Source organism: Podarcis raffonei, chromosome 11 (genome assembly GCF_027172205.1).
Source record: "Podarcis raffonei isolate rPodRaf1 chromosome 11, rPodRaf1.pri, whole genome shotgun sequence".
NCBI lineage: Eukaryota > Metazoa > Chordata > Lepidosauria > Squamata > Lacertidae > Podarcis > Podarcis raffonei.
Window position 1 is genome coordinate 23030138 of NC_070612.1, and position 12305 is coordinate 23042442.

The 12305-nt window shown below is 42.1% G+C and overlaps 1 protein-coding gene across 10 annotated transcripts in view; it reads left to right on the top strand.

Moving 5' to 3' along the window:
• The window catches only part of IL31RA (interleukin 31 receptor A), a 44732-nt gene extending 37606 nt beyond the window's left edge, over positions 1-7126 (top strand). For all 10 annotated transcript variants that reach the window (XM_053408198.1, XM_053408197.1, XM_053408195.1 and 7 more), the window contains 4 exons: positions 759-899; positions 1640-1733; positions 2516-2582; positions 4177-7126. In XM_053408198.1, the coding sequence (XP_053264173.1) occupies positions 759-899; positions 1640-1733; positions 2516-2582; positions 4177-4650 (776 nt within the window). In that variant the 3' untranslated portion in view covers positions 4651-7126. The remainder of the gene's footprint in view (positions 1-758; positions 900-1639; positions 1734-2515; positions 2583-4176) is intronic.
• Positions 7127-12305: the final 5179 nt, after the last annotated feature.

Genomic DNA, 12305 nt, shown 5'->3' on the forward strand with positions numbered 1-12305 from the left:
TGGTACAACTGCCAGGGCACATGTGATTTAGTGTGGAGGCAGAATGCTACCTGCTGACTCCTACCCATCCCTGGACCTTCCAAACATATCATGCAGGGTTAATGTTGTTTTGTCAGTGCTTGGAACAGGAGCCAACCACTTAATTCTTTTCCTGTCTTTTAAATGGCTCTTTTTTTCCTTTGGTTTGTCTCTTCTCAAACCTGGTGCCAAACCTAGTTTTGTCAACAAGTTTGTTATTACATGTGGGGAATTCATTTTTGTTTTTGTTTTTCTGGCTTACTGTGACATAGTTTGAAAACCTTTGCTGAAGAAAGTTTGGCTACACCCACTGTTGTGTGTGCTATATGATTATAAAATGCTCAGGCTTGGGGCTTCCAGCCCTCCAGCCCCATATTTCCAGTGGGGGAAGAAAAAGAGTGTTTGTGATTACTTCTCAACGCTTGAAACACAAACCTCAAGAGGCCTGAATTGCACCACGAAGCTGTTTCTTTCTATCTGCATCACTCCTCTTAGGGGGCATGAATGCACTGCAGTATTTTGTTGCAGATTCCACTCTCTCTCTCTAAGAAAATATCATTTTACATTTTGTCAACTGCAACATTGCTGTCCATTTTGCTGAGCAGCCGCATCTCATAACTCTTGGTAGTAAAAAAAAATCTGTTTCCTTTTGTATAGCTCTTGAGGATCCTTCAGGCTTGAAGGAATTTCATATATACTAGACCAGATGAACATTTAACCCTAAATTTGTGTCTTATTAGGAGAAACAGTGAGTGCTGATGTGCTAGAATACCACCTTAAATCCTTGCAAGCTAACACCAAGTACACAGTTCATGTTATGGCAAGCACCGTGGCTGGAGGAACCAATGGAACAGAGCTAGATTTCATCACCCATAAACTTAGTAAGTTACTCAGTGCAAATAATTTTCTATTCATGGGTCGCTTTTTAATGTGTGTTGAACTGGGCCTCAGAAAGGGTAGCCTATTCCTCCAACACTGTTACAGCACAAAGTGAAATCCAGGAAACCTTAATTCTGTTGATTGAAAGAATGTACAGTTGACATAAACTCATAGAAAGGGTGCACTTCCAACTTGTGGTTGTACGTAATCTCACTTTTTTCCGTTATACATGTAAGAATGTTCTTACAGGCCACTCCTCTAGTGCTGAGGTTATTACCTCCTTGAAATACACATGCCCTGCTGAGTTGCTCCTAGCTTAGTAGTACTAAATCAGGTCACAACTGTATGGACAGGGCACTGTGCTGAAGGCTCTCTGAGGAGGATATGCAGTATCATGACAGGAAGCTGCTACACACAAACAGCCTCCCCCCACCCCGCTGTGTGACACCCATGTAGTTGCATTCTACAGCAGCCATCTATGTGGTTCATGATATATGTCAAAAGTGCAACAATAAGATGCACCGCACATCCTTTGATGGAATTTCTTTCTTTCTTTTTCTTACTGGGGACCTCTCTACAAGACTGTAGCCCCTTCTTCCCTTTTTAAGTGCTAAAATATAGTATAGTTCAGTAAACGGGAGTAAGTCCCACTGAACTCATAGGCACTTACTTTTGAGATAACCTAAAATTCTTGGATGTTTGTATTTTGAAGTCATTTTGCCCTTCCTCTTTCCCCTCCTAGGTGAGACAGATATTATTCTTCTGTTTGTCATTGTTGGATTTTTCATGCTATGCTTAACAACTGTTGGGTTATTGTGGGCTCTGAAAAGATGCACGTGAGTAAATGTTTGCATAAGTCTTTTTATATGGGTGAAAATGAGGCATTGTAGTAAATGGAAGCATAGTTTTTTAAAAAAGTTTCTTGCTTGTTAAATATGTGTCTGATAAACAAACCACTACAAAGGAAAGGCAGAGCCACTCCCTGAGCTGAGAAATCTTATTACTGAATTATGGCAAGTTACATACCGTATTTTTCGTCCTATAGGGTGCACCAGTCCATAGGACACACCTCGTTTTTTGGGGGGGAAATGAATAAAAAAATGTTATTCCCCCCCCCAGCTCAGGCTTCCTATGCCCCAGCCCACAGAACAGGCTGCTGCCCGCAAGCCTTGCGAGCCCGCGGAAACTCCCGCCGGGCGCGCAAGGCTTGCGGACACCTGCGCGAAGCACGGGGTGTCCTCCGGAGGACGCCCCGTGCTTCGCGCTGCAGGCTGCCGCCCGCAAGCCTTGCGAGCCTGCGGGAACTCCCCCCGGGTGCGCAAGGCTTGCGGACAGCTTCCTGAAGCCTGGAGAGCGAGAGGGGTCGGTGCGCACCTACGCCTCTCGCTCTCCAGGCTTCAGCGAAAGCCTGCATTCGCCCCATAGGACGCACACACATTTCCCCTTCATTTTTGGAGGGGAAAAAGTGCATCCTATAGGGCGAAAAATACGGTAAATTAAAAACTTATTATGACGGATGGAGGAAAACGGGCTTGATTTTAACTTAGTGTAAATGGTTTTTCTTGTTAATAGGTGTCAATAGATACCTGTATTAGATGGATAAATTTTGTTTTGGCAGGTTGAAAAAGATTTGCTGGCCTGAAATCCCACATCCGGTACTACCAAGTTTTCCCAATGGATTTCAGGTAATGAATAATTTTTGCTGATCCAGTGTGATAATTTGTTTGAAAATAGAAGAAAAATAATATCTAATAGATGTGTGTGGTGGCCAGGGCTGTCCCTGATCATTACACTGCCCTGCAACCTGACTTCCCTTGTGGGCATGCACGAGACTTCGCTTTGCTCTGGCCTCCCTTTCATGCTTGTGTTTGCTCCTGCCCTTCCCCTCCACCAAACTATTACTTGCCCGCCCTCTCCATTAGGCAATAGCAGCTCCCAGTAGCAGCTGTTCCTGGCTGATGACTTGCAAAGGCAAGCAACAGACACTTGTCCTTTTTGCTTGAAGAGTGGAAAGTAGAGCTATGGCCAGTGGTAGAGGGAAGAGAGGGGACTACTTCTTCCAGGGGTCTCCTCTTTGTTCCTTTTCCTGCAATACTGAGGATAATGCTTAACTTACAGGGTGGTTGCAAGGATTACTAGGACAGTGTATGTGAAGTGCTTTAAACATTCATAAAAGTATGGTTATCATTTCTCTCTTTCTGACTGGTCTATTGCTAGGGTGGCTGACCTGTGAGCCTGATTCAGCTGGCAAAGCCACAGGTAGTCTTTCGATCTGATCTGGAGTTACTGCATGATCGTTAGAGATCACTCTCTACAGAAGAGTGTTATTTAATTCCAGGCTTTTAGAGAGACCATTCTGTGCAAAGTAAAAGGCAGAATTTCCAGCAACCCCAGCCCCCTAGCAAATGGAGTGGGGTAGGCTCATGCACATGCATTGATCATGCTTACTTGCTGGACCGTGGCCCTCATAAAGGGATGGGTAAATTTTTCCAATCTTAGATTCAGTTCTCTAAATTTCTTTAGAGAAAATTGCAATTAAAATAAAAATAAAAAACCTCATTAAGATTAGTCAACATTTCATTGTGAATTTCCCCTGATAAACTCATTGTTGTAAGCAGTTCTGAATAATATACACATTTTTGTAAGCAATTTCCCCAATATAATGCATTTTTGCATATTATATTCAACAATGTGTGCATTTTTATGCATTTTGTACACATTACTTGACTAGCAAATTGCATTGCAAAATTTGGACAAGTGTGAATTTCTAAGGACAAATGTGAACTGGGTAGCTTCTCATTAAAATGTAAACAAAATTGAATTTTGCTTCCAGCCTTTCCTGGAGAGAGGTGAATCTAGGGCCAAAAAAGGTTAGTCAGGCTGGACTAGGGCACATTATAGTGAGGTTGAGAACTCAAGTGAATGGAAAATGCCACCTGGCAGCATCCGCTCCTTAGAATGAAGGAGGACAGAACAGACTTGTTAATGAGACTTTTCCTTTTTGCTTCCATGGTATTGATTATTAGCAAGCAGGCTGCACTCGTATTACTTTGAGGATCATTCAAAGAATGTGAGATTATGAGTGTAACAGATGGACAGTTGCTCATCTGCAGGCTTACTTGTAGTTCGTTTGCAAGATTCCAAAAGGGAAGGACTCATTCACTTTCAAAGTTTCTGCAAATTTTGGAGACTTAATCATTTTTTTCTTTTGGTAAAGACCGAAGAGGAACTTAATTACTTAACTTTACATCCTCTTTCTTTCTCTTTTTCCCCTCCCAGGAGAAGACAATGTTGAGAAACTCACCCTCTGAGAATGAGACACTCAGTGTTTTGAGGGTAGATCCTTGTGGAAAGGATCATGATGAATTACACTTGCTGACCCTTGAAACCTGGTTGAACCAGACTGATGTTACCTCAGACTTCTTGATGGCCAACCATGAGATTTTGTGCAGTGAAGAACATGAAGCTATAGTACCTCTCGCACAGTCAACCTCTCTGGGGCATGATTTCAGGAATCCACCAATTCCAGCTCAAAAAGTGGATTCTAGAGATTATGGAGATGATGAAGTTCACGATCAGCCAGAGTTGAAGGAGAAAACTGAGTTCAACCTATATTTGAAAAACTCGGTCCATACAAGAGAGTTCTTAGGCCAAAATGCAGAAGGAACAAAAGGCCAACCAGTTTTTGTAACAGGACAGTGTTATGTGGCACTGGATGCAGTTAAACTGTTCTCAAAGCCCTGTTCAGAGTAATTTAATGGAGCATGAGACTCTTAATCTCAGGGTCAGGGGTTTGAGTACCACGTTGGGCATTGCAGGGAGTTGGACTAGATAACCCTCGTCTCTTCCAATTCTACAGTTCTATGATTCACTGAAAGAAGCATGATGCTGCTGCTGCTGCTGCCTGAGTCAAGGAGAGTGTTGCAGACTTCGTTTAGCTGTGACCATTATTTAGGACATGAAGTTCTCCGTCCTATTTTCAACTGGCATCAGGCATTTGATGGCTTTCCATGGGCCACTGTTCATTAGCAAAAACGAAGTAGTGTAATTCATATGGAGGCACTATATTTCTCCCCCACATCCTCTGCCCAAAGAAAGAGTGATCAGAGATGGAGGGGGTGGCGATCTCTCTGCATCCCAAACCTCTGTGGCCATCAGAATGTGGGGAGAAAGTCAACTGGGAAGCTTTGACACCAGAGGATCGAAAACATATTTTTAAAAATGTTCACAATCCTCAAAGTGTTCTAGAATACCGGAGCACCTTTTAAAAACCCTCTAATGATTTTAATCCTAATATTTCATACCTACCTGGTAAGCATGGGAGCATAGCTGAATAGGCAGGGGGAGGGAATCAAAGCATGTAATTGAAAAGTTAAATGGAATTTACTTCAAAGGAAATAATAAACATGGGGCTGTATCCCACAAAGTCATACTCAGCATAGATCTATTGAAGTCAAAAGGCTTAAGTTTCAGTGTGTCTCCTCTGGGTATGACTTTAAAATACCATGGGTTGTATACAACCAAGTAAAAAGAAAAGTAAAAGCATTAAGGACAAAGTTCCTTAGGCAAAAATCCTCTTCAAGTGACTGATATGGTACCTTATTTGGATAGATACCAAAACGTACATAGTACAAATATTCCATTGTTTCAATCCACCTTACTGTGGAGTCTTATGTTACTTGGTTTGCATATAGGTAAATGAAAAAACAATGCATTCCACTCCCGTTTCACATTGGCTGTTTGAATCTCATGTTTCTTCTCATATGGGAAGACTTGTCAGGTTTGGCAAAAAATGCTTTTTAGCCAAAGAATTTGAAAACTAGCCAAGTTGTGGCTTCAGCCTTTCCTGTAGGTAGAGGAATCACGACAGCAATCCAACTTCATTCAGCTTACTTGTCCATTTGCAGCTATTTGGCATTATTGGTTGCTAAACCACCAGTTTAATATCTTTAGGGCATATTGCTGAATGTGAAAGCATATTAGGCTTTCCAGAAAGAAAAAGGACAACAGAGAGAAAAAGCTTCGAAAGATCTAGTCAAAATGAGAAGTATGATAGCTATTTCTCCATCCATTATGCAGCTCTTTTTCTATTTCTAGCCCCCCCCCCCAGCCAAACCCTTTGTGGAAATACAGGGCCCATGCATACCAATTACAGCATGTAGACCAGGATTTTGGAACTTCTAGCCTTCTGTATGTTGCTAGAATCTAACTCTCTACACCCCCCAACAATGTGGCCAGAGGTCACCAGCATCTTCAGCACCACAGGTTCTCACACTTCTGATGAAGATAATATGAGCGCCAAGCCAAGTTCTGTATCATTTTTTGTATTTTGCAGACTGCCTAGCATACTGTTGGTGGTAGGTGTTCCTAATACAGCAGCAAGGTGCAAGTAGATGTTGAGTGGGTGAAATGAGACAGTATCACAAATAAACTTCGTAGATTATAATCCCCCACAATTGCTGTTAGTTGTCCAAACAGATGCTGAAATGATGAGCAAAGGAAGGGACTTGGAATTTGTTCCATCGCATTTCCAAATCAGGTGATCACAACTACCAAAGCTGACCACACCAGCCACTTTTAGAGGTTAAGCACATGGCATGCATCAGCTGTGGTGATGACCTGGGTTCTAGGGAAACCAAAAAGCCTTTTTATCCACCTACGCCGTAGCCAGGAGATCTACATGCCCTTTCTACATGGCAGCCCTTTGTCGGTATTCCAATATGGTGGAAGTGCTTCTTTTGGCATCTAGACAGGTTGTACCTGCCCCTACTGCTCCACGCAGGAAGGTGTGAATGGGGATTGTAAGCCTGTTAAACTGTGCAGTCTGAATTCCTGATCTGGGGGAGGGCTTTCATTGCATTCAGCCTAAGAGGCTTACAAGCCCCTTTTAAATTGTGTGAAAGTCAGATGTGGAACTGGCATGGACAGTCTCTGCTCACACAGTTAATGAATGCCTGACTAGTGCTTCAGTGGCTTAAGACCCCAGTCTCCATCTGTCAATGGAAACAATAGTGATGTACACTACAGATTTACTGTGAGGACAAACATCGAAATTATTAACAAACATGGTATATATTAAAATGCTGCATAAATTGTTCATATACAAAGCATTGATATAAGATACATGAACAAGATCAAATTTGTAAATATTGGTGTGAGACTTGTCATTTAATGTACCATCCTACTCTGAGCTGCTGGAAAAAAATGCCAATTAAAGCATTCAATAGTCTTGCTAAATTCTAGATGGCTTTGTTATGAAGTTGCAAGTGACGGGAGAGCATATGTTTCAGCCCTGAGTAACAAGTGAGACTGGAGTGAAGTGAGTAGGAGTGGAGTTCAATCTTTCAAGGACATCGTGAAACATTCCATTTCATGAACAGAATGTGAGTATACTGTGATTAGTTCAGGCAACCAGTGGTAATAGAAAAATGCCAGTTTTTCATCTTAACCTCACTTTTGCCTGATAACTCACACAGGGTTTGCCTGTTTCCAACTCTTCTCATTGCTAGTGTCTGTGCAATTGTTGACTTTGCAGCTCTATTGTGAAGCAAGATAATACAGTATAGCATTAGGACATAGACTAGTCATTGCTAGATTTTTTTGTGGCAGAGTGGGAAATTGGCTCAGTAAAACATTAGAGGTTCTACCCACACCATACATTTAAGACATTCTTATGCCACCTCAACAGTCATGGCTTCCCCCAAAGAAACATGGGAGCTGTCGTTTGCCCTTCACAGATCTCTTAGTTCACAAGATGCTTTGAGAGAAGCCATCACTATTCAGAGTATGGTGTGGATGTGACAAATTTCTATGGATGCTCCTTTTTGTTACCAAATAAATTAAAATGGTTCCAGGCCATCAGTTTTGTACTTCTGTGACATGGGCATAATGGCTAGTTGCACTAAAGACACGCAAGTCCTGTGTGACATCTTAGAGAAGATTTAATGTTGTTGTAAACTATTCCTGTTACTTCCCCCTCTGTGAGCTCCAAGGGAGGAGGACAATATATGTTAGGCATTCATCTTCAGATTGCTTTCCAGACTTTGTCTTTTTCTGGACACCAGGGAAAAGGAAGGTGATTACTGTAGCTCAGGCTTTCAGATTCAAGGAAGAGGCACAGCTCTGCAAGTCTTGAGGAACCTTTTCAGTATCTCTGGTAAGTCAAGCTATGTTGTTATACTTGTACAGCCCGTTTTCGGAAGCATACTTGACCACCGAACCCATCCTAGTTCCTACAAGATGGTAGAATACAAATACCGTAGATTCCGGCATATAAGGTGACTTTTTAACCACGGAAAATAGGTTAAAAAGTCGGGGGTCGCCTTATACGCCGGGTATAAGGTGGGCGGGCTCCGCGCCAGGAGAAAGCCACCCAGCGAGGAGTCTGCCGCCCGCCGCGGAAGCAGCAGTGGGCAGGCTCAGCTCTGCACCGGGCAGCTTTCTCCCGGTGCGGAGCTGCCTGGTGTATTAGGTGACTGGGCATATTAGACGACCCCCCCAAATTGCAGCTACCAATTTGGGGGGTCGTCTAATACACCCAGTTGCCTAATACGGTGGAATCTACAGTAGTCCTGCACAAAGGAGATGGACTTGTGAAGGGGCAAGAGTTCTCTGACCTAGTGGCCTCTAGGGCAGAGATAGCCAACCTTACAAGTGTTGTAGTTCACAACTTCCATCTCTTAACTCTTGGCCATGCTGGCTGGGTTGAGGAGTCCACAACAGCAGGAGAGCATCATGTTGGCTACCTTGCATTCCATCCTATGTTTCCCCCATACTTTTAATAACTGGACCAGTTCCTTTTTCTGGATTAAAATTTGAGGTAGCCTTCACACTCATGAGTTTCTTAATCAGTAAACAATGCCTGTGCTACAGATTCTAACTCAGCTGTAGCACAGACCACCTCAGTGAAGCCCACTGCATCCTTGTTCTCTCCAATTGATGTTGCTACTCATATAGTGGCAGAGAAGGGATCAATGCTTTGAATGTCAATCTGCTTTAATGGGCAGAGGTGGCTGCATCAAACAGGTGAGAGTTTTCCAAAATATTTCTCTTCCAGCACAGCAGTATATATGGACCTACAGTTTTGTAGCCACTGCACTAATGAATATAAAGTAACAAACACAAAGCAAAACACTACTGGGAAATACTGAGAAACAAAAAGACAACTTTTAATTATGACTTCATAGTCTTATGCAGCTAGAAAAGCAACATACACATACAACATACGGTACTCCAAAAACACTGACGGCTACACAAATAGATATGTTAACAATAGTTTGCATAACACTGTGAGGATGACAAACATGCATCTATATAGAGATGAGAATGGGTATCAGATGTTCTTATATAAGGGATGGCCAAGGGCTTGTTTAGGCTAGCCGTTGGCTACATGTCAGTGGTTAGTTGGGAGCTGAATTGACTGTCAGTTGACCTGAAACAACTGTCCAAGAAATTCTGGGAATTGCTCCAGGCATGCCTGAAAGATGTTTGCACAGCTTTCCTTTTTTTTAGTGGAAGGTTGTCTTCACTAAAGTGTGACCTATTGAAGTTGAGTGGCTGCAACTTCAAGACTGTGCCTTATCTTTGAGATTTTCTCTTGCATTTGTATGGTCTTGGTTGAAACAGGTCACATCTAGCCATGCCAGACAGGAAGTAGGAAGTACATCTTAGTTAATTGCCCCAGACAAGAACCTTCCTTCTAGAATACAGATATTAGTCATGTGAATGATTGTAAATGGTTGTATCAAGCTGCAGCACAGACAGGTCCCGATGAAAAATTAAGCACTGTGTGCATTACTGTGAGTTGACAATCAAAAGGCGTTTATGAACCTTTACCAGATATGTCTGGAGCAGTAAGCTACAATACAGATGTTCAGCATCAAATTTTCACAGCTGTTTTGAAATCAAATGAGGTTTCCAACTTTTATGCAGACTTAAAAGACAAAGTTCTCCAGCTAACATTCCATCCAGCAGTCAGAACAGAGCATGGTATACCTCCATACATTTTGTTGGTCCATCACTTTAGCTAACAAGCAACATAAGGAGGCAGTATTAGGTGAGAAAGAGACATGGGTAGCATATTACATAGGATGGAATGCATGTATCAGCATAAACTGTTAATGTATTCGTACTATCCCTGCAACCAGCCTATGTACAAATGCTATACAGAGTTAGGGAATGCATTGCTCCAGAACATCTGAACCCAGAGCTTGTATGAAGGTCTTTGTTGTTTCACCCCACTGACACCAAATGCAAGCAAGGCATCCATGTGCAAGTCCTACTGAACTCAGCCTTAATTCTGAGTATTTAAGAACAGAATCTGGTTTAAATCCATGCATGATAAAGTAAACCACAGTGTTTAATTATAAGTCACACTTAATGCCACATTAGTTTGAATTTTATGAACAAAATTACATGTATGTAGAATTTTATTACATAACAATTCTATCTCTCACAAAGGAATGGGTAATACTTAACCTTAAAAAAGGTTTACATTTTTATTTCAGCTTGCTTCAGAACTCTGGTTTAAAAACAGGCGTTCAGGTTTTTTTGGTTTTGTATTTTTTGAAAGCAGTGCTTTAAGGTCAATTTCTGCAGTGTGGCTTTCTCAATACAGAAAATAAGCATGTCACATGTGAAATCTCCCCCACAAAGATACATATATATAGCATGTAAATAACCTTTTACCTTACATTGCCTGTTAACTGGATTCAGGCAATTTAGTGTTGACATGCCTGAGGAAGATGTTAGGTGCCATTTTTTACTGTCACAAATCAGCTTTTGGTGTGGCCAAAGGAAGCAAAATCTCAAAACCCTCTTTTCAACATTAGAATGGTGTATTAAATACACAAAGGCAGGAGTAAACTGAATTGTGGGAGCTTCCTCTTCCCAAGAGTTCATCTTGCCTTCAACCACCAGGTGGAACTAAAGCCCAACTTTCACAGGCAATGGGCGATTGGACATTTCCTCTCTGCACACCAGAAAAGCTTCAGAAGTTAAATCCCACTGGTTTCAATGGAACTAGGAAGTGTGCATAGGATTGCTAACTTAAGGCTAGAATTCTGATTTCATACACACCTGGGAGCTTATTTTTAAGTAGACATGTATAAGATTGCACTGTTAGTGGCATTGATTTGATTGAGACAGCCCCTCCCAAATAAATGTCAAGACAATACTCTGTGTTCTGCATAACAAATCACCAAGAGGGATAGCGCATTTAGAGTACTAGAGAAGGAAAACAATTTATAGCTTGCCTTTCTTTCTTTATGGAACCCAAGGCAAGGCACACATGACTCTTAGGTAGTCCCCATTCAGGACAGAGCAGACCTAAACCTACTAAGCTTTAGCAAGGTATAGTTCCATGTTGTCTCATACCATACCCTGTGACAAACTTTTGAAAATGCTCAATAAAACTTTTCATGAGTACTTCCACTGAAGAACTATTTTTTAATTTTATTTTAAAATATTTTTAAATTTTGGTGAGGTAAGCTTGCCAAAGGAAAGGCGAAGTCTAAACTTCAAACAACGTGTTTTAAACTATATTTAACTGTAATGAAGTAAGGTGATTGTCTGTGTTGGAGACTAACATGAAGACAGACAGCTCAATCAATAAAATGGGATTCTGACACTTGTGATACCATACAAGACGACTGTATTATGGTCACAACAGACTGCTTTTGCCACTGAGAAACTTACATTTATTTTACTGAGGCCTGGATAGGACAAGTTCAAAAAGCACAATGGGGCTTACTCCCAGGTAAGGTGTTAGGATTGCGGGTTTAATTAAGCACCCAGAACACTATTCACAGTGTTAACTTTGCTTTCCCCCAAAATAAATCTTGGGAAGATTTGTTTCTGAAAAATAGAAAAATCACAATAAACTATGGACTGAATATTGTTGGCATTCATTACATTTTTAGAGCACTGGATGAAGTATAACTGCATCATAAAAGTGGCATTAAGGAGCCATGCACTACAAGCAGGTGAAGAGTAAATCTATTAAGGTAAAGGTAAAGGTACCCCTGCCCGTACGGGCCAGTCTTGCCAGACTCTAGGGTTGTGCGCCCATCTCACTCTATAGGCCGGGGGGGCCAGCGCTGTCCGCAGACGCTTCTGGGTCACGTGGCCAGCGTGACAAGCTGCATCTGGCGAGCCAGCGCAGCACACGGAACGCCTTTTACCTTCCCGCTGGTAAGCGGTCCCTATTTATCTACTTGCACCCGAAGGTGCTTTCGAACTGCTAGGTTGGCAGGCGCTGGGACCGAACAACGGGAGCGCACCCCGCTGCGGGGATTCGAACCGCCGACCTTTCGATCGGCAAGTCCTAGGCGCTGAGGCTTTAACCCACAGCGCCACCCGCGTCCCTGTAAATCTATTAGCTCAACATAAAAAAAAAAAACAAGTCTGGA